We start from the raw sequence: 21,665 nt of genomic DNA, 5'->3' as shown, positions 1-21,665 counted from the left end.
CGTCAAGATCGTTCCACAAATATATTTTCATCTTTGCCTTGCTTGGAAAAACAGCCCTACAGTTTTTGAAAAGCCAATAACAAAGTCTTCGAGGTATTGGTATAAATTAATATTTTGACACACCGATCACTTTAAAACATTTGGCTATGTGAAATAAGCTTTATTTCTTTCAGATCTAAGTAACATGCAATGTACGACAGTTACATATGCAAGTCCATTCACAGAATGGAAAGCATCACTCGATGTCAAGAAAACATCACGAATATTGGGCGGCGTGCAAACAATTCATACAATTTGTCTTTCTTATCTCCTCACTTTGGATCCGCGTATTTCGTGTCACTGACGGATTTTGGATGGTGTTTCCCGAAGCGGGCGTCCAGTTCCTCATTGATCTGCGCAAATGTCTTGCCCTTGGTTTCGGGCAGGAGGAAGTAGACGTAGGCGGTGGCGCATACACACAGCACGGCGAAGCCCCAGAACGACCAGTAGGCGCCCACGTTGTCCGACACCACCTGGAACATCTTCTTCAGGAAGAAGCCGTACAGCGCTATCACTGTCGTGTTGATGGACGCAGCGGCACCTTTGACAGATACGTGGTATATTTCCCCAATCATCGGAGACATCACCGGTCCTGCACCAAGGCCAAAGGATACCTGCAACAGAATTACGGCCTGGTAAACCGGGAAGACACAGTGTTCTAAACTGCCAGACAGCTCTGTGTAAAAGTAGCCCAAATGTAGTGTTTTATAGGCGCAAAAGGGGAGAGTGGTGGAATATCAAGATTGAATCACATAAGAAATGAGGAAATATGGAGGAAAAGGTAATGTAAAAGACTACAATAGACACAATTGACGCAAAAGGCTACTTTGAGACGGGCACCTTAGAAGAAGATGCAGACCAACAAGTATATAAAAAAGGGTTGTTGAGGAGATAATGTAGAATAGAGATTTGCAATATGGAGACAGGATGGGCAACAAACAGTGGCAAATGGGCAGCTAGAAATGAGAATCTGTACTCGCACACACACACACACACACACACACACACACACACACACACACGTGTAGAAATGAGAATCTGTACTCACACTCACACACACACACACACTAACACACACACGTGTGTGTTTGTGTGTGTGTGTGTGTGTGTGTGTGTGTGTGTGTGTGTGTGTGCGCGAGTACGGATTCCCATTTTAGCTGCCCATTTTCCACTGTTTGTTGCCCATCCCGTTTCCATATTGCAAATCTCTACTCTACATATACTGCACGATGGGCAATGAATCTATCACCTTCATTGCGGATACGCAATTATGTCCGACTTCCTGCGGGAATCTCAAAGTAGCGAGCGTGGGGGACATGGATGGGGACTGCAGGTAAGTTTCGCTAGGGCGGAATGTGGGCTGGCCGACAGGCGTGCCAAGATAGTCCGCGCAAGTACGATAAACACTATGTACTGGTGGAGCAGTGCTAAACGCTACTGCTTGGTAAGCAGGAGATTCTGGGTTCGATTTCCGGTCCGGTACACATTTTCACTCGTCGCCGCTGATACCACATAAAGTCCCGATGGACCTATCAGTAATCCTTTCCTTTCCCTTTCCTTTTTCCCCATTCACCTTCAGTTTACACACACACACACACACACACACACACACACACACACACACAGTGGCAACTAATATTAGCTGACACCTTACACTGAAAGCAGAAATAGACAACGAGCCAGAAATAAGGAACCAGCTTATTACTGGGCTATGTATCGAGTGATATATAAGCGGGAGATATACAAATTAGAACGAGAGTCTGGGATTCACAAGTCTTCATTTGTATTCGGGGTAGTGAAAGAAAAGTTTAGAACTATTCGAAAGAGTAGATTAGCGCTTGGGCATAACAGAGTAGATTAGCGCTGGAAGTTAGAGACTGGCACAGGGCATTCTGTGACGGAAGATAAGGAGTGAGGATAAGAAATGGAGAGTATGTGTTAGCTAAATCGTACGTACACAATGTTCGAATCTTTCGTACACAATATTTAAGCGTTAATGGAAGAGATAAAACGATTTTATTTGTGTGACAAGAGTCAAGGAGGGATATTTATAGAGACCTATTATAGTGATGATTATTATTGTGAAATGCAACTCAGAAGGCATTGTGATGTACCGTAGGAGGTTAAAGACATGTCACTGGACTTCCCTACTTACACACGAATATGCAAGCAACACTTGTCTGTTAATGACTGTGTAACACGTTATAAATGGGCTGTTATTTAGGGGATAAACGTTACTGTCATATTAGCACGGGTAAACATTATTTCTCAGAGAGTCTGACAGAACTTAATATACCAAATTTCCTTGAGACAGAAAATCCTTTGTCTACGAATCAAGACGGTTTTAGAAAGCATCGCATCGTGCGAACTTATTTGTCCCTTTCTCACATGATATCCTGTGAACTGTGCATGAAGGGAACAGGAGGATTCTATATTCTTAGATTTCCGAAAATAATTTGGCACGGTGTTCGACTGCACACTTTTAACAAAGGTGCGAGCATGTGGTTTAGGCTCACAGATACACTCTGTGATCAAAATTATCCGGGCACTTGGCTAAAAATGACTTACAAGTTCGTGGCGCCCTCCATCGGTAATGCTGGAATTCAATATGGTGTTGTTGTTGTTGTGGTCTTCAGTCCTGAGATTGGTTTGATGCAGCTCCCCATGCTACTCTATCCTGTGGAAGCTTCTTCATCTCCCAGTATCTACTGCAACCTACATCCTTCTGAATCTGCTTAGTGTATTCATCTCTTGGTCTCCCTCTACGATTTTTACCCTCCACCCTGCCCTCCAATACTAAATTGGTGATCCCTTGATGCCTCAGAACATGTGCTACCAACTGAACCCTTCTTCTAGTCAAGTTGTGCCACAAATTTCTCATCTCCCCAATTCTGTTTAATACCGCCTCCGTAGTTATATGATTTATCCATACAATCTTCAGCATTATCCTGTAGCACCACATTTCAAAAGCTTCTATTCTCTTCTTGTCTGAACTAATTATCGTCCATGTTCCACTCCCATACATGGCAACACTCCATACAAATACTTTCAGAAAAGACTTCCTGACACCTAAGTATATACTCGATGTTAACAAATTTTTCTTCTTTAGAAAAGCTTTCCTTGCCATTGCCAGTCTACATTTTATATCCTCTCTAATTCGACCATCATCAGTTAGTTTGCTCCCCAAATAGCAAAACTCATCTACTACTGTAAGTGCCACATTTCCTAATCTAATTCCCTCAGCATCACCAGATTTAATTCGACTACATTCCATTATCCACGTTTTGCTTTTGTTGATGTTCATCTTATAGCCTCCTTTCAAGACACTGTCCATTCCGTTCAACTGCTCTTCCAAGTCCTTTGCTGTCTCTGACACAATTACAACGTCATCGGCAAACCTCAAAGTTTTTATTTCTTCTCCATGGATTTTAATACCTACTCCGAACTTTTCTTTTGTTTCCTTTAGGGCTTGCTCAATACACAGGTTGAATAGCATCGGGGAGAGGCTACAACCCTGTCTCACTCCCTTCTCAACCACTGCTTCCCTTTCATGTGCCTCGACTCTTATAACGGCCATCTGGTTTCTGTACAAATTGTAAATAACCTTTCGCTCCCTGTATTTTACCCCTGATACCTTCAGGATTTGAATGCCAGTATTCCAGTCAACATTGTCAAAAGCTTTCTCTAAGTCTACAAATGCTAGAACTGTAGGTTTGCCTTTCTTTAATCTTTCTTCTAAGATAAGTCTTAGGGTCAGTATTGCCTCACGTGTTCCAACATTTCTACGGAATCAAAACTGATCTTCCCCGAGGTCAGCTTCTACCAGTTTTTCCATTCGTCTGTAAAGAATTCGCGTTAGTATTTTGCAGCTGTGACATATTAAACTGATAGTTCGGTAATTTTCACATCAGTCAACACTTGCTTTCTTTGGAATTGGAATTATTATATTCTTCTTGAAGTCTGAGGGAATTTCGCCTGTCTCACCAGATGGTAGAGTGTTGTGAGGCCTGGCGCTCCCAAGGCTGTCAGTAGTTCTAATGGAATGTTGGTACTCCCGGGGCCTAGTTTCGACTTAGGTCTTTTAGTGCTGTGTCAAACTCTTCACGCAGTATCACATCTCCCATTTCATCTTCATCTACCTCCTCTTCTATTTCCATAACATTGTCCTCAAGTACATCGCCCCTGTATAGACCCTCTATATACTCCTTCCACCTCTCTGCTTTCCCTTCTTGGCTTAGAACTGGGTTTCCATCTGAGCTCTTGATATTCATGCAAGTGGTTCTCTTTTCTCCAAGGGTCGCTTTTTTTTCCTGTAGGCAGTATCTATCTTACCCCTCGTGAGATAAGCCTCTACATCCTTACATTTGTCCTCTAGCTATCCCTGCTTAGCCATTTTGCACTTGCTGTCGATCTCATTTTTGAGACGTTTGTATTCCTTTTTGCCTGCTTCACTTACTGCATTTTTGTATTTCCTCCTTTCATCAATTAAATTCAGTGTCTCTTCTGTTACCCAAGGATTTCTACTAGCCCTCGTCTTTTTACCTATTTGATCCTCTGCTGCCTTCACTATTTCATTCCTCAAAGCTACCCATTCTTCTTCTACTGTATTTCTTTCACCCATTCTTGTCAATTGTTTCCTTACGCTCTCCCTGAAATTCTGTACAACCTCTGGTTCTTTCAGTTTATCCAGGCCCCATCTCCTTAAATTCCCACCTTTTTGCAGTTTCTTCAGTTTTAATCTACAGTTCATAAACTATAGATTGTGGTCAGAGTCCACATCTGCCAATGGAAATGTCTTACAATTTAAAATATGGTTCCTAAATCTCTGTCTTACCATTATATAATCTATCTGAAACCTTTTAGTATCTCCAGGGTTCTTCCATGTATACAACCTTCTTTCATGATTCTTGAACCAAGTGTAGGCCCACCCTTGACCTTGATGACAGCTCCCACTCTCGCAGGCATACGTACAATCAGGTGCTGGGAGGTTTCTTGGGGAATGGCAACCTGTTCATCACGGAGTGCTGCACTGAGGTGAGGTGTCGAGGTCGGTCGGTGAGGCCTGGCACGAAGTCGCGTTCCAAAATATCCCAAAGGTGTTCTATAGGATTCAGGTCAGGACTCTGTACAGGTGAGTCCATTACAGGGATGTTATTGTCGTGTAACCACTCCGCCACAGACCATGCATTATGAACAAGTGTTCGATAGTGTTAAAAGATTCAATCGCCATCCCCGAATTGCTCTTCAACAGTGGGAAGCAAGAAGGTGCTTAAAACATCAATGTAGGCCTGGCAGTTTACGTTCACCGGGCATTCGCCATACCCACACCCTGCCACTGGATCACCACATTGTGTACCGTGATTCGTCACTCCGCACGACGTTTTTCCACTGTTCAGTCGTCCAATATTTACGCTCCTTACTCCAAGTGAGGCGTCGTTTGGCATTTACCGGCGTGATGTGTGGCTTATGAGCAGCCGCTCGACTGTGAAATCCAAGTTTTCTCACCTCCCGCCTAACTGTCATAGTACTTGCAGTGGATCCTGATGCAGTTTGGAATTCCTGTGTGATGATCTCGATAGATGTCTACCTGTTACACGTTACGTCCCTCTTCAATTGTCAGCTGTCTCTGACAGTCAACAGACGAGGTCGGCCTGTATGCTTTTGTGCTGCGTGTGTCCCTTCACTTTTCAACTTCACAAAAAGTGGACTTAGGGATGTTTCGGAGTGTAGAAATATTGCGTACAGACGTATGACACAAGTGACACCCAAGCACTTGAGCACGTTCAAAGTCCGTGAGGCCCGCGAAGCGCCCAATTTTGCACTCTCACGTGTCTAATGACTACTTAGGTCGCTGATATGGAGTACCTGGCAGTAGCTGGTAGCACAATGCACCTAATATGAAAAACTTATGTTTTGGGGGGTGTCCGGGTACTTTTGATCGCGTAGTGTATCTGAGTGGCTTGAAGATCCTCAAGTAACAGAACCCGTTGAAGATGAGTGTTCATCAGATCTAGAAAAGTGTGATAGTTTCGCTGTTATTTTCTATATACATAAATTGTCTGGCGGACAGGGTGAACTTCAATATATGCCTGTTTTCTTATGACACTGTCGTGTACGGGAACGTGCCGTCGTGGAATTACTATAGGAGGATACAAGATGACTTAAACAAAATTTATAGTTGGTGCGATGAATGACAGCTATCTCTGAATGTAGAAACATCTAAGATAATGCGGATGGGTAGGAAAGACAAAGCCGTAATGATCGAGTACAGCATTAGTTGTGTGCTGTTCGACACAGTCACGGCGATTAAATATCTCGGCGTAAGATTTCAAAGTGATATGAATGGAGCGGGCATGTTAGGATTGTAATAGGGAATTGTCGGTTTCGTTTATTGGGAGAATTTTAGGGAAATGTGGTTCATTTGTAAAGGAGACCGCCTTAGAGCTCAAGCGCCATCCGTTCTTGAGTACTGCTCGAATGTTTGGGATCCGCACCAAGTCGTCCACCACGCACCGTACGATGGCTTACGAAGTATGTTTGTGGGTAGAGAGGAACTCAGCATCTGATTAAGCGGCTAGTTAACAGCCTGTGACACATCTTTCAAGGAAGTGTACAACGCAGTATATAAAAATGTTATGCGACATTGTGTGTAGAGTGTCTCGCCAAACATATTTTAACGACTAATGAAGACGAAGTGGTACATCTGATGGATATTGCCACATAAAAGTTTCATTACTTTAATTATTATCAGTCCTGAAACTTATGAAATTTTGACAGATTGTACATGTGTAGTCTATGTATCTGCAGTGAATATGAAAGGACAGGGATCTTCACCGGTTGCTGTAAGCCTGTTGGGATATCGCGCAGATATTAATGAGCAGCAGGACTAGGAGCAGAATGATTTTTAACTATATTAAGGAACAATAACTGTGTGATCGACCTATAATGAAGAATATTTCTTGAACATGTGAGAACGTGTCCAAAAATCTTCCTCTTTGTAGTGGCATGTTATACTCAAGGCATAAGCAGCAGTCTGCCTTGGCGACGACTCTAAAAAAAAACTGTGGAACATCTGGTGATGTTCTCCATACTTAAGAGCAGAGCGTCAGAAACTATGAAAACGTTGACGGATGTCTAAAACCCAGAATCCGTCGAATAGTAATAAATTCATGTTCCTTTGTGTTTTATGCACGTGTTAAATAATAAACAGGAGGTAGGAAGAGATTAGTTGGGGGAGGAGGGAGGGGCATTGAAGCACTAAAAAGAAAGATAATGGAAATACGGTGAAAATTTTAATTACGGTACCTGAAAACCCATCAACGCGGCGAGCGGCAGCCAATCGAATGCTGAGTTAACATCACCATAGACCTCGTTGACGTAGAAGTAGGCCCCCTCGGCTGTTAGGCAGGCGCTGCATATCATGAGAGACGCCATAGCGAGTGTTCGCCGGCCGAAGCGGTCAATGATAAACGACGCGCCAACGCTAGTGACGAGCAGAACTGATGCCAAGACGATGGAAGATAAGTTTGGATCAAGGTTGCTCCCACTTGCCTCGAATATAGACGTCGTGTAAGTCAATATTGCTATTGCTCCGCTGGACGCCTGAAGCAGGATGAAGCCGGTCATTATGAACAGTGTTCTACGATGCACTGGCACCGTGAACAAGTCTTTTAGTTTTCCTTTGCTCTCATTCTTCTGGCGTATAGTTTCGTGCATCACAGTAAGTTCCGAGTCGAGGTCCTCAGGACTCAGTTTTCCCTTCAGCCGAAGAAGGATCCGCTTCGCGTCTTTTTCTCTGTGCTGGCTGAGGAGGAAGTATGGTGACTCCGGCATCCATATAAAGGCTATGAAGAATATGACAGGGACAGAAGCGCAGATACCAGCGACGACCGGAATGGGCAAGTAGGGCCCTATGCAGTAAATGAACAACGTTCCCATTTGCATCAGTACTAGGTGGATGGCCACAAGCACCCCTCGTATATCGGGGTCGGCTACCTCGCACAAGTACATGGGCATCACTGTGCTAATAAGGCCACCACCGATGCTCCCGATGGCCCGAGCTGCTAGCAACATGCCGTAGGAATCGGAGAAGGCGACCATCAGCCACCAGGCCAACAACGGCACTGCGCTGGCTAGCACCAACTTCTTCCGTCCAATGATGTCAACCGAGTATCCGGCGCCGAAAACTCCAACCAGCATCGTCAGCGAGTTGATGGATGCGAGCCAAGAGCCCTCGTCAGCCGTGAGTGGAATCGGTGAGCCTTCGCCTTGCAGAATAGGGAGCGTTGTTGAGGGCCAGGTCATGAACGTGCCGTAGGCCGCGTAACTCAGCGACGCTGCAAGGAAGACGTAAAAATACGATATCAGCTCCACATGGGACTATATACAGTGTGCTTGGAAATTCCCGTTACAGACTTCTAGGACTTCTATAGGAGGCTGAGTAGATAACATTTTCAATTGGAACCCATGTTCGAAAACGTACCGTTCCCATGTTACAGCCATTTGAGATCATATTGGTAACGCGACCACTTTTACAACTAATTTATTTGGCGTGACCCAGTACATCACTTGTTTTACAATTTCGTATATTAATAATCAAATAAACAGAAAGGATACGTGATGCAGTTCGTCCTCTTCCAATTCGGGTGTGCAGCGTCTCCTTGGAGGAGCACAGTCACGCCTGTTGACGGTGAAGGTATCCCACTCTCGAAGCCATTGCGTATTTGTGGCGATAAGGGTATGCAATGGAGTCAGACATCGTGGATAACGACCTTGATAAAGGTGAAGAACCGCGCTTCCAGTACCGTGAGCTTTGGCAGACAGAAGGATCATATCGACGTCTTAAGCAAACGTGCACTCAACCATATTGGTCTATCACTGACAGAGACGTGAATGAGCCTCGATCCAGGTCAGAGGGGTAGGACAGAAATCAAATGACATCAGCCGATCCGACGTCAGCACCCACCCCCATGACCATCCTATTGCATACCTACCTTGAAAGATGTTTTCAAACGCAAGTAGCTCGGAAACGGTATGTTTCCGATCATGGATTCCTATTCAAAATATTATCCACTCACCCTGCTTTTACAAACAAAAAGTTCAAATGTGTGTGAAATCTTATGGGACTTAACTGCTAAGGTCATCAGTCCCTAAGCTTACACACTACTTAACCTAAATTATCCTAAGGACAAACACACACACCCATGCCCGAGGGAGGACTCGAACCTCCGCCGGGACCAGCCGCACGGTCCATGACTGCAGCGCCTAAGACCGCTCGGCTAACCACACGCGGCTCTCCTTTTACAAGCCCTGGAAGCTATTAACGACAATTTCCGAACACCCTCTGCTCTACATGTAGACCAATACTCCGCGATCTACCGGAGGGTGTGTGGTAGAGGGTACTTCTGCTATGACTAACTGCTCCTCTCCCCCCTTTCCCTATTCCATTCGCGCGGGCGCTTGGGAAGATCAGTAACTATTTCTTGGAGAAACGTTACCATAACAAGCATACCGACAAAAAGTAGTCACCCGCACCGAAGAAGATATAACGTTAATAGGGCGCAACACCCCTTCTAGACTTAGGTAATGTCCTTAATTCAGCGAGAAACAAGAGTCCGCAAGTTTCTTGTGCTATACCGTTTCAAGCTGAAGCCACTCGTTGATCATAAGTTCTCATAGAACTATGAAACTGCGGCGATATTGGTTGCTGAGTTTCGCCCGTTATTATTTAAATGGCCCGTAACCTTTTCTATGGGACTAAGAGCCATTTAGCGGCCGTGTCAAGGTGCGAGAGAGTGAATGAGTGTTTGTTAAACTAAACACGTATGCGTGCATCTCTGACAACACGGCTGTTGTCACCTTAGGATTTGGGTGTGTGTACGCAGCATATTCGTCTACAAAATGTTGAACACATATACAGCGAGAATGTTGAAATAAACTTTCCGCTTAATGTGCTCGTTAACCTGAAAGAGTGCGTCCAAGCCACAATACGTGAAACGTCACAGAACCATCCTCTAATGGCAGTTGGTAATTTCCAGTCAACGTTGCTGATATGCAGGGGCTAGCTGACGTTTTGTCGCTTGTTGATGTATGTTAGCTTGTCATAGGTGGTTATGCCCTAGCTAGTAGTGTCTTTGGCCGCTTATACATAGGTGGAAGCATAAACGGCCAAAGACACTACTAGCTAGGGCATAACCGCCTATGGCAAGCTAACATACACCAACAAGCGACAAACGTCGGCAAGCCCCTGCACATCAGCAACGTTGACTGGAAGTTACCAACTGCCATTAGAGCCGACCAACAGGCCACAGCAGGGAAACCGACGAGCTCGCCCACAGTCGCACAAACAAATCGTCACCCTACACTGTGGATCCGATATATGACCTGTCGGACACAAAAACGATGATAAACCTAACTATTGCAGGTTGCTGGCGCTGATCGAGAGTTTAATACCGGCAGCCAGCGGCAGCCGCCGAGCAACACCACCACACAACGTCAAAGGTGTCGACATGCATGATCCCCTCTACTAACAAAGCCTACCCTTGCATGACCTTTCGCAGGCAGCAAGACATCTGCTACTGCTCTTACCACCCGACCTAACTATCACAGAGATGTTTTTCCCTTGACTTTTACCTTGGCACTTTTTTTCTCTGCCCTTCAAACCGCTACCCTTCGTTCAACTTCGACCCAATCCATCTCCAGATGAGCGCGTATTAATAGTTAACCTTAACCAGACGTACGCAAACATCGCAGTACCCACATCCTGCGACACCTCACTCTAGTGAAAACTAAGCCTTATGCAGAGATGACAGTAGACCTTTCGAGTTGGCCATCATGCCTGTGTGGGCGTGGAAGGGCTCCACCTCTGCTGTAAAAAATAATCCTCGGTCTGAACCACTTCCTTCACACCATGCAGTTTAAACGGCTCATTGGAGACTTGGTGCACTTGACACACTGCATCATTTGAAAAGAGCAACACTGTAACTCCTCGAACTACACTACACATCTCCAGTCACATAGTAAATGCACTTTCTGTGTTGTTTGTTCACCTGTTGTTTTATGGGTCGCTGTGATCAAAAGACTTTTAGGAAGTACCTGACTCCAAATGTCCAGAGCACGAAGTTCCCTTGGCAATGTTCGCGCATAAACTGGTTGAGATGATCCTGCATTGACTGACAGCATCAGTTACTATCGGGTGTTCAAAACAATGGTTCAAATGACTCTGAGCACTATGGGACTTAACATCTGAGGTCATCAGTCCCATAGAACTTAGAACTACTTAAACCTAACTAACCTAAGGGCATCAAACACATCCATGCCCCAGGCAGGATTCGAACTTGCGATCGTAGCGGTCGCGCGGTGCCAGACTGAAGCGCCTAGAACCGCTCAGCCACACTGTCGGGTGTGAAACTGATTGTCATTGACGAGGGGGGCACTCGTCTCCAGGCCCTCTCAGGATCTCTTTATAATCACCGTTCTTAGATCGTATAATATGACTGCGAGTGGCACAATGTTTACTTGAAATAAGTTGAATGTGCCACGTTTGTTCACACAAATGTGGGCAACTTCATGATCTGGTCATGTGCACTTCCAAACATAATAGCTTCCTTCTAGGATTCTGTCACATCTCTCTTCAACCCATCTTACTGCGCTGATTCCGTAAAATCGACCGGCACGTACCAACCACTTCACTGCTACGAATGAGTCGCGGTGAAGAGTCATGTAGTCGCCCGTCCCAGTTCTACAGAATCTACAGGGCTCCAAATGCGACCAATCTTCTCTTTTAAGAAAGCGACTAATATTTTGTCTGGTGAGCTTATGACAGAAGAAAGGTAGAAAGAGTAATTACACAGGGTGTTAGTGCAGATATTTTTGTTGGTGAATGAGGAATGTGTACTGAACAAGATTATGTCAGTATTTACTTCAATTACAGATTTATAATTATAGCTATTAGGAGTTGTATGTTTTTAGGGCAATACTGGCCCTACGACTTATCTTAGAAGAAAGATTAAGGAAAGGCAAACCTACGTTTCTAGCATTTATAGACTTAGAGAAAGCTTTTGACAATGTTGATTGGAATAGCCTCTTTCAAATTCTGAAGGTGGCAGGGGTAAAATACAGGGAACGAAAGGCTATTTATAATTTGCACAGAAAGCAGATGGCAGTTATAAGAGTCGAGGGGTATGAAAGGGAAGCAGTGGTTGGGAAGGGAGTGACACAGGGTTGTAGCCTATCCACGATGTTATTCAATCTGTATATTGAGCAAGCAATAAAGGAAGCAAAAGAAAAGTTCGGAGTAGGTATTAAAATCCTTGGAGAAGAAATAAAAACTTTGAGGTTCGCCGATGACATTGTAATTCTGTCAGAGACAGCAAAGTACTTGGAAGAGCAGTTGAACGGAATGGACAGTGTCCTGAAAGGAGGCTATAAGATGAACATCAACAAAAGCAAAACGAGGATAATGGAATGTAGTCGAATTAAATCGGATGATGCTGAGGGAATTAGATTAGGAAATGAGACACTTAAAGTAGTAAAGGAGTTTTGCTATTCGGGGAGCATAATAACTGATGATGGTCGAATTAGAGAGGATATAAAATGTAGACAGGCAATGGCAAGGAAAGCGTTTCTGAAGAAGAGAAATTTGCTAACATCGAGTATAGATTTAAATGTCAGGAAGTCGTTTCTGAAAGTATTTGTATGGAGTGTAGCCATGTATGGAAGTGAAACGTGAACGATAAATAGTTTAGACAAGAAGAGAATAGAAGCTTTCGAAATGTGGTGCTGCAGAAGAATGCTGAAGATTAGATGGGTAGATCACATAACTAATGAGGAGGTATTGACTAGAATTGGGGAGAAGAGGAGCTTGTGGCACAACTTGACTAGAAGAAGGGATCGGTTGGTAGGACATGTTCTGAGACATCGAGGGATCACCAATTTAGTAGTGGAGGGCAGCGTGGAGGGTAAAAATCGTAGAGGGAGACCAAGAGATGAATACACTAAGCAGATTCAGAAGGATGTAGGCTGCAGTAGATACTGGGAGATGAAGAACCTTGCACAGGATAGAGTAGCATGGGGAGCTGCATCAAACCAATCTCAGGACTGAAGACCACAACAACAACATGTTTTTAGGTTGGTTAGTATCTCCAAGTATTTGTGGCAAGAGCAAGCCGTTAATCATTATTTTCTCCTGGGCAAAAGATCGGGTGTTGAAGTGTGGACACGTGGAAACAAAACGGCAAGTCGATACTGACAGGTATGGTCCATTCGGCTGTGGAATTACGACCATGCAGAAAACTTTAGGTAGTAAATTATGTGACGTGTTTTGGGGGAGACTGTTAGACGCAGAGGAAAAACTGAGTAACACACTGAGATGGGGACATATTAAGGTACCATTGTTTACAATATCTGAAGTTATATCTCTTCTCTTGTTTGGTCTGTGTCTGAAGAGAAACTGTGTAGAAACAGGAGAATCACTTTAATGAGAAACACTATTATTAGACTACTTTTTCCGCATGTTATCTTTTCCCAGATGTAACAGTTTTCGTGCCTGATAACAGAGTGTGCCTGTAGATTAATTGTTACATTGAGAATTCAGATTTATTTTAGGTTCCTGAGGGACGTGGTAGAGATATTGTTGGTCTCGAGTTATAAAAATGTATGGTAACAGGCGATTAAAAATTGTACTAGGAAGTAAGGAAAGGCAGCTATGTTCCATACATCTTACACTGGTGATATGTTTCTGTGCAGTACAAAGTGAGTATCATCATTTCAGAAAAAAAAATTAGAACTGCAACGGCTTATAACTCAACGTTTTTAAAAACAATGCTAAAAATTAGCCTCCTCCTTATACACCACATATGAAAGACTGCTCTATGAAATTCTGACAGTGGTACTGTATCAGATATTTCTTTCTCGTCAAATTCCTCCTCCTCTTCTGCTACACTTTGAGACAGTTATTCTCCATCGTATAGGCTTTCAATGTACTCTTCTGTCTGTCTGCCCTTCTTACCAACTTATAAGGGGCAGACAAATGATAACGAGATAAATGAAAAAAAATTAAGTAGCTCATTACTTGAAAAATAATCGCCGTAACAGTTAATACAATTATCTCACTGTGGGACAAGGTGGTAAATGCTTTGATGGCAAAATGCTTGCCGTTGTCCGAGGAACCATGATCGTATTCAGACGCATCTCTTCTTCCGAAGCTAATTGATGACCGCGAATGTCTATCTTTAGGGGTCCCAAAATATGGAAATCGCATGGGGAGAGACAGGAATTGTATGGAGGCTTGACCGTCTTGTGTCACAGTGGAATAAATGTGTTGACAGTTATGGACATCACTTGTTAAATAATGAACAGCTTACTTACTTTTTTCCGTCTGTCTTATTTTAATCTGACTGTCACTTCTAACAATGGCTCTCCATCTCCACCTCTAGGCTGACATCCTGCGTTTAACTGCCCCGAAGCTACATTTAATCTTTCTGTTCACCTCATCGACTTTTCATACAATCGAATCTCTTTAAATATCTTTACGGGTTCAACCATCCATTCCTATATTGCCTAGTTATCTTTCATATTAAATTCATCCTTAAACAATCCATACAGCTTCCACCCAGAATCATTGTTAAGATTGTTATCTGTTCTTCTTCTACCTGTAAGCTCTTGTATTTCCTGGGTTTTCCATGGCTTTCGTCCCTCCGCCTTCACTTAAGGATCTTTTCCTGCTTTTATCATTTTCCCCTTTATTTTGTTTCACTTCTCTACTACTGAACTATTATTGGGGCTGTTGCTTAGCTCATTGGTCATAGACCTAGAGAATTTCTATATGGTCTCACTTCGTCATCAGTTTCCAGTATTCTGTTTCATCGTATACTCCTTTCTCTTTTTAATTTTGAATGTCAGCGTGCTGCAAGTTGGTACTATCCTATGTTGTGAGTCTTACCGATATCTAATATGCTAAGCAGTACATGATTTGATATTTAAACCTTTGTCGAACGATAATCTTCGAACGATAATTTAGTCTAGTTGATTCGTCCCAGTGTATCGTAGCCTTAAGCAAGTATACCTTCTTCTCTTGTGATTTTAGAAAAGGGCATTCGCTACGTCCAGTTGAAACCTACGACAAAACTCTAGCAGTCTCCCACCATTCCTTTTTCCCAGTTCATATTCCCTGACAACTTTACGTTCTGTTTCTTCACTACAATAGTATTCCAACCGTTTGCGACGAGACATTGTCATCCCTCTGCACTTATTTTATCAATTCCTCTATTTTGGCATATATTATTGCTATTTCTTCATCATAAGCTTTTGAAACAAATGTGTTCCAAATCACTTGTCAGTGCCAGACGATACGTATATTTCAACATTACCTTAGGGTGGAGGAAACAAACATTATTGATTTCCTGGGAGACTGGAACAGTCGATCTGTAACTGAAATACGCGGTATTTAAAAAAATCGACTTGCCACGTGGTTTTAATATCGATTAGTAATGCGGTCTTTTATTTCTTTGCACTGCTAGGCACGACTCGTGTCATGTTCTTTTCCTTTTACGGAGACTATTGGTCCCAGTAGAACAAAGATTTACCCGTAATAGAGTGTTGGACAATGATGGGAACTGGAGGTTCTAATGGTCATAAATATTCTGATTCATGTTATCTTCCACCACTTCAAAACAGTTCTCATCAGTTATCGATGAAGGCCTCGATATGGACCTGAGGATTTCTGAGACCGATAAAACCCTCTGAAGCTTCCTTATCCATGTGACTGTGGTAATGCGGTGAATACATCATTGTCCAACACCCTATTAACGTGTAAATCTTTGTTCTATTGGGACCAATAGTCTCTGTAAAAGGAAAAGAACATGATACGCGTCGTGCCTAACAGTGCAAAGAAATAAAAGACCGCGTTACTACTCGATATAAAAACCACGTGGCAAGCCGATTTTTTAAATACAGCGTATTTCAGTTGCAGATCGACTGTTCCAGTCTCCCAGGAAATTACCAGGAAATTAATAATGTTTGTTTCCTCCACCCTAAGGTAATGTTGAAATATACGTATTAAAGAAGTTTCTTTGAAGTGCTGGTACACTGTATGCCGTCGATGTGCACTAGAGAGTTCCTAATAACTTTTGCCATTGTTACTGCTAGAAACTAACAATTATAAAGAAATAAGTGAATCGCATTATCTCTGACTCTATTGACTTATATCTGTCTGGATCTGCAACTTGAATATATTTAGCTAAAAGCGAAAGCGTAGAATTCATTATATTTCTTAAACTCAGGAAGGTAAGAAAAACCATTTTAACCCAGCATCTCTGTAACTTAGTCAACACATTCATGGGCATATTTCTACATAGGCCCTAGTAGAGTGATATCTTTGATATAAAAGGATAAATTTCATCGATATCAGATGAAACTGTAAATACGCTACGTTAATTAAATGATTTAGTGCGGGTCAAACGCCGGGTGCAAGTTTTTCAATTGGGCCCAACTTTGGCGTCTTGCGTGTCTCCATGTACTCCAGTTACCCAGATGGGAAAAGGGGATTTGCAGTTTAATTTGTCGTTTCTGACGATTCCTGACATCACTGAGAAGTGAGGGATAGATTAAAGGCAGACGGTAAATTTCCGTGGTCCGACCAGGATTCGATGCCGTGACTTCTCGATTTCCAGGCACGAGATTTACCACCAAAGCACCACGACGACGTACTTCTCGAACCAGTACATCACTTTCTCGATGCAATTAGTTATTGCGACAAGCATTCATCTTGCACACAAATTACACGTCAAAGCATCAATGAAGCGAAGGACTATCCGTCCAATGCAGTTAAGCCAAAGGGCAATGATACAAAGTATTGGAAGTACACGAGGAGGCACTGAAAACTACTTGGAACCAGCATACTGCGCAAATAGTTAAGTCATACAAGACGGATATTTAGTCTAATTAAAGTGTGGTGTTACAAATCCGTGGAAAACTAGACAATTTCATGTATACGTTGCAGCTTCATAGATTAACCTTTGAACTCACTCGTTGAAAGAAGATTATGGAAAACAAGCACATGACATTGTCTAAATATTTGTAGCCTAATAGATCAATACCACCGTCAATGGCAATGGAGTATATCTTATCACGGTGTTTTATTGGTAGAAATGCAGACTTCCGTTTTACCGAAAATGAAGAGTGGGCGACATACTTCTCAATCATCTCCCCCATCCCCATATGGATGCTTTAATGAATTATTTATTTTCCCGTATGCTCGAGACAGAAATGCAAGGTAATCGGAAAGGGCAATTTTGGCAACTAAAACTAATACTGTCGACGATATCAACTTTAATATTCAAAGCAAATACCCAGTGAAGGGAGAATATGTAAATCGATCAGCACGATGGTTCACATTGAAGAAAGTATGAGTTTTTCTACAGAATTTCCAGAAATGCCATTGCATTGTCTTCCACTTAAAACTGGATCTCCGATCTTACTACTCAGAAATCTCAATTCACCAACAATATGTAATGTAACAAGAATGATCGTCAAACAGCTGTCGAATAGCATCATCGAACCTGAACTTATGACTGGAAAGTACAAAGGACACACACTATTTATCCTCAGAATACCACTGATCTCTACTGACCTGCCATTCCAATTTAAAAGACTGAAATTTCCTATCAAATTAGCCTACAGTTTTACAATGAACAAAGTGCAAGAACAAACTGTAAAATATTGCGCCGTCAACCTCAGATACCTGCTTATCTCACGGTCAACTGTACGTAGCTTGCTCTGGAGTAGGAAATTAGAAAAATTTGTACATATACATCCCGGATAACGAAATGATAAATGATGTTACAAACAGGTACTGTAAGTAGTTAGAATGTGTTTTCAATAAAAAAAATTACCTCTTATACGAGTACTTTAACAAGTATTGCAAATAATAGAAAATATATTTTCAATACATTTTTTATACCTCTTATGCTTTAAACTATACATACACCGGCGGGAAAATATCGCAACACCAGAAGTAATTAAAGCAGAGTGATGAAATTTCGGGAATACGTCTAGGTGACATGTTTAAGTAATGCATATTGGAAGATCATGGGATAATGTAAGCGCGACTTAAACCATTTGCAAATGAGAAATGGTTGTACATTAATGACCGATTAAGTGCAACTATTTTGAATGCAAGCATGCAAACGTGCCTGCGTTGTATTTTACAGAAGCCGGATGTCAGTTTGTGGGGTGCAGTTCCATGCCTGTTGCACATGGTTGGTCAATGCAGGAACGATTAATACTGGTTGTGGATGACGCTGGAGTTGTTGTCCGATAATTCCCCATTTGTGCTCAACTGAAGACAGGTCTGGTGACCGAACAGGCCAAGGCATCATGACGACACACTGTAGAGTATGTTAGGCTATAACAGTGGTAAGTGGGCAAGCGTTTTCCTGTTGGAAAACACTCCATAGAATGCTGTTCACGAAAGACAGCACAGCAAGTCGATTCACCAGACTGACGTAGAAATTTGAAGCATGCGTGAGTTAACCACGAGACTGCTTCTGCTGTCACACGAAATCGCATCCCAGACCATAACTCCAGGTGTAGGGCCTATCTGTCTAGCATGCAAACAGTTTGGTTGCAGACCCTTAACTGACTTCTTCTAACCAAAACACGAACATTACTGATACTAGGGCAGAATCAGACCTTAACGTTGCCCTCCAATGAGCTCTCGTTTGACCCACCGAGGTCACAAATGGTGATGGTTTGGGATCAGTGGGATGCACACTACAGGGCTTATGGTCCGGAGCTGTCCTTGAAGTAACCGATTTGTAACAACTCGTTGTGTCACTGTGATGGCAACTGCTGCTGAAATTGTTGCTGCAAATGCAATACGGTGCGCCAGAGCCACACGCCGAACACGATCGTGTTCCCTCTCGATAGCGCCATGTGGCCCGATCTTCTTGTAACCGCCCATTTCCCTGTTCATCGCTACTAGCAATAATGTATAGTGGCTACATTCCTGCCAAGTCTTTCTGAAATACCGCAAAAGGAACGTGCAGCTCCTCGTAGCCGTATTACATGTTCTCGAGTGAGACGTTGATAGCGGCGCCTCTGTCGCCTTAAATGCATTCTTGACTTAACATCAACTCACCACGTTCAATCTCAAAGGTAACTAACATGTAATTACGTTTGTGACTGCCCCGTACTCGGTACAGATGTACGTGCCGTACGGAATGTGTGCCTTGTTTGGTTTCCGTTTACTCGCTGTGTTAGCTGCCTATAATATATGAATTTGCTATCACGCAAGACGAATCAGATTCCGACCATTGCAACTGAAATTACCGAACAAGGTGGTTCGGCGATTAAGACACCGAATTCACGTTCTAGAGGAGAGAGACTGAGACACTCCTCTGACTATGCAGATGTGCAGGTAGTTTCCCTGTAACTGTACCTACTCCTTAAATAGCCCACGCTCTATTCCTTATTCTAATGAGCCGGTATACGGCTTCAGATCACCCCTAATTTGGACGAGATGTTAGACAGAACCTTCATATTCCACACTAATTTAAACAGCTCTTTTCGCGACACAATTTGTTACGTTCCCTAAAGCTGAACGACAACAGTACAACAATTTACCCCTTGTTTGTCCCGAAGTATTCTAACGGTATCAAAAATTTAAGAAGTGCGCAGACACAGACACAGAATGTTGATGTGCTCATTTACCTGTTGCAGCGACCACATACTGCATAAGACGGCTGCTCTTAGGCATGTTGTCTGTTAATTTTACACAACAGTTGAAAAAGTGATGCTCTACACTGACTTACAACTGTCTTCACCTTATATAAACGTGATTTTGAGTTTAACTGATCTTCAGATAAATTGCTAATCAGTCGCAGTAAATTCATTTAGGGCGTGAAAGGACAGTTATCTTACAACGAAAACTTTGCGAGTCTTCGGTGAGTCAGTCTTATTGGCTCAAGATCAGTTGTTCTGATAGCTTATAGCCTTCATTTGAAGTGACAAGGATTGTCGCAGCTGACAACTTATTAATGACAGAGATTAACAACTTATCAGTGAAATTCAATCAAATGTAATGCTTAGATGCTCTCGACTGCTCGTTCATTTCTATCTGTCTCTCTCCCTCAGCCTGTCTCAAATACACACACACACACACACACACACACACACACACACACACAGATTTTTTTTTTTTTTGTAACATAAAACTTACACCCAATATTTCGAACCTTTCTTCGCAAAAATGAAACTGTCAGTTCACTAAACATATGGTAAAGCAGATCTCCTTACAAAGCAGATGAATTTTTCCCACGGAAGTTTAAAAAGTGCCTTCAGAGCCTAACAATCATCTTGAAGTGGACATTTTAGCTGTCAACCAAACGCTTGAGAACGGTATGTTGTTCTCTGTTGGTCACGACCACTAACCGCTTGTCGCTCATGAACCACAGACAAAAGCTGTGCTTCACTGGCAAAATGTGAATGTCGTGTGACTAGGGCCTCCCGTGGGGCAGACCGTTTGCCGGGTGCAAGTCTTTCGATTTGTCGCCACTTTGGCGACTTGCGCGTCGATGGGGATGAAATGATAATGATTAGGACAACACAATAGCCAGTCCCTGAGCGGAGAAAAATCTCCGACCAACCGGGAATCGAACCCGGGCCCTTAGTGTTGACACCACTCACCTACCGGGGGCGGAGGCGAATTAGCGTTAGTTCTAAATTTAGTTTTGTATTTTGTTTCCATCAGCATACTAAGGTTAGTCCCAGCAAGCCTAAGCCCAAGGAACCTGTGCTCTCCTTGTCACCACAACAAGCATTTTACCCTTCCTGCTACAAGGGGAAAAATGGCTCTGAGCACTATGGGACTTAACATCTGAGGCCATCAGTCCCCTAGAAATTAGAACTACTTAAACCTAACTAACCTAAGGACATCACACACATCCATGCCCGAGGCAGGATTCGAACCTGCGACCGTAGCGGTCGCGCGGTTCCATACTGAAGCGCCTAGAACCACTCGGCCACTTCCAAGGGGATAAATTATTAACTAGTTTACATAAATGAATCGAGTCGTTATAAACATACATTGCTTTGAACCAAGTCTTGGACAATAATTAAACTTGAAATCTTGCCACGTAAATGTTTTTGTTGTGTAAACTAAATATATATTAAAACCACTAACTTGATTGCGTGTGTGGATGTGTATGTGTGTATTACTGGTAAATCTTGTAAGTATTTACATTTTAAGATTGAAACAACAGCAGTGCAGTACCTGAAATAAATATCTTCCTCTCACCTATTGCCTCGATTGTGTTATATGCTGTAACGTTGTCTTGTACTGACATGGCTCTCATGTCCTGTTCACTAATAACTCCTCCAAATTCACTGCCATGCCGGCCGCGGTGGTCTAGCGGTTCTAGGCGCTCAGTCCGGAACCGCGCGACTGCTACGGTCGCAGGTTCGAATCCTGCCTCGGGCATGGATGTGTGTGATGTCCTTAGGTTAGTTAGGTTTAAGTAGTTCTAAGTTCTAGGGGACTGATGACCACAGATGTTAAGTCCCATAGTGCTCAGAGCCATTTGAACCATTTTTTTTTTTCACTGCCATGACGCACACTTGTTCACATC

The 21,665-nt window shown here is 42.9% G+C and overlaps 1 protein-coding gene across 1 annotated transcript; it reads right to left on the bottom strand.

The window, feature by feature from the left end:
• Positions 1 to 311: 311 nt before the first annotated feature.
• Positions 312 to 19,795, bottom strand: LOC126424871 (facilitated trehalose transporter Tret1-like). The gene is made up of 3 exons (XM_050087735.1): positions 19,750 to 19,795; positions 7,345 to 8,375; positions 312 to 653 (listed from the first exon to the last, which is right to left on the bottom strand). Exons 1-3 carry the CDS (start codon positions 19,793 to 19,795, stop codon positions 312 to 314), a joined length of 1,419 nt encoding a protein of 472 aa, XP_049943692.1.
• Between the last annotated feature and the right edge of the window lie 1,870 nt (positions 19,796 to 21,665).

The sequence above is a fragment of the Schistocerca serialis genome, chromosome 1 (assembly GCF_023864345.2).
Source record: "Schistocerca serialis cubense isolate TAMUIC-IGC-003099 chromosome 1, iqSchSeri2.2, whole genome shotgun sequence".
Classification (NCBI taxonomy): domain Eukaryota; kingdom Metazoa; phylum Arthropoda; class Insecta; order Orthoptera; family Acrididae; genus Schistocerca; species Schistocerca serialis.
Note: the sequence above shows the minus strand (reverse complement) of the source record. Positions and strands in the feature narration are given on the sequence as shown.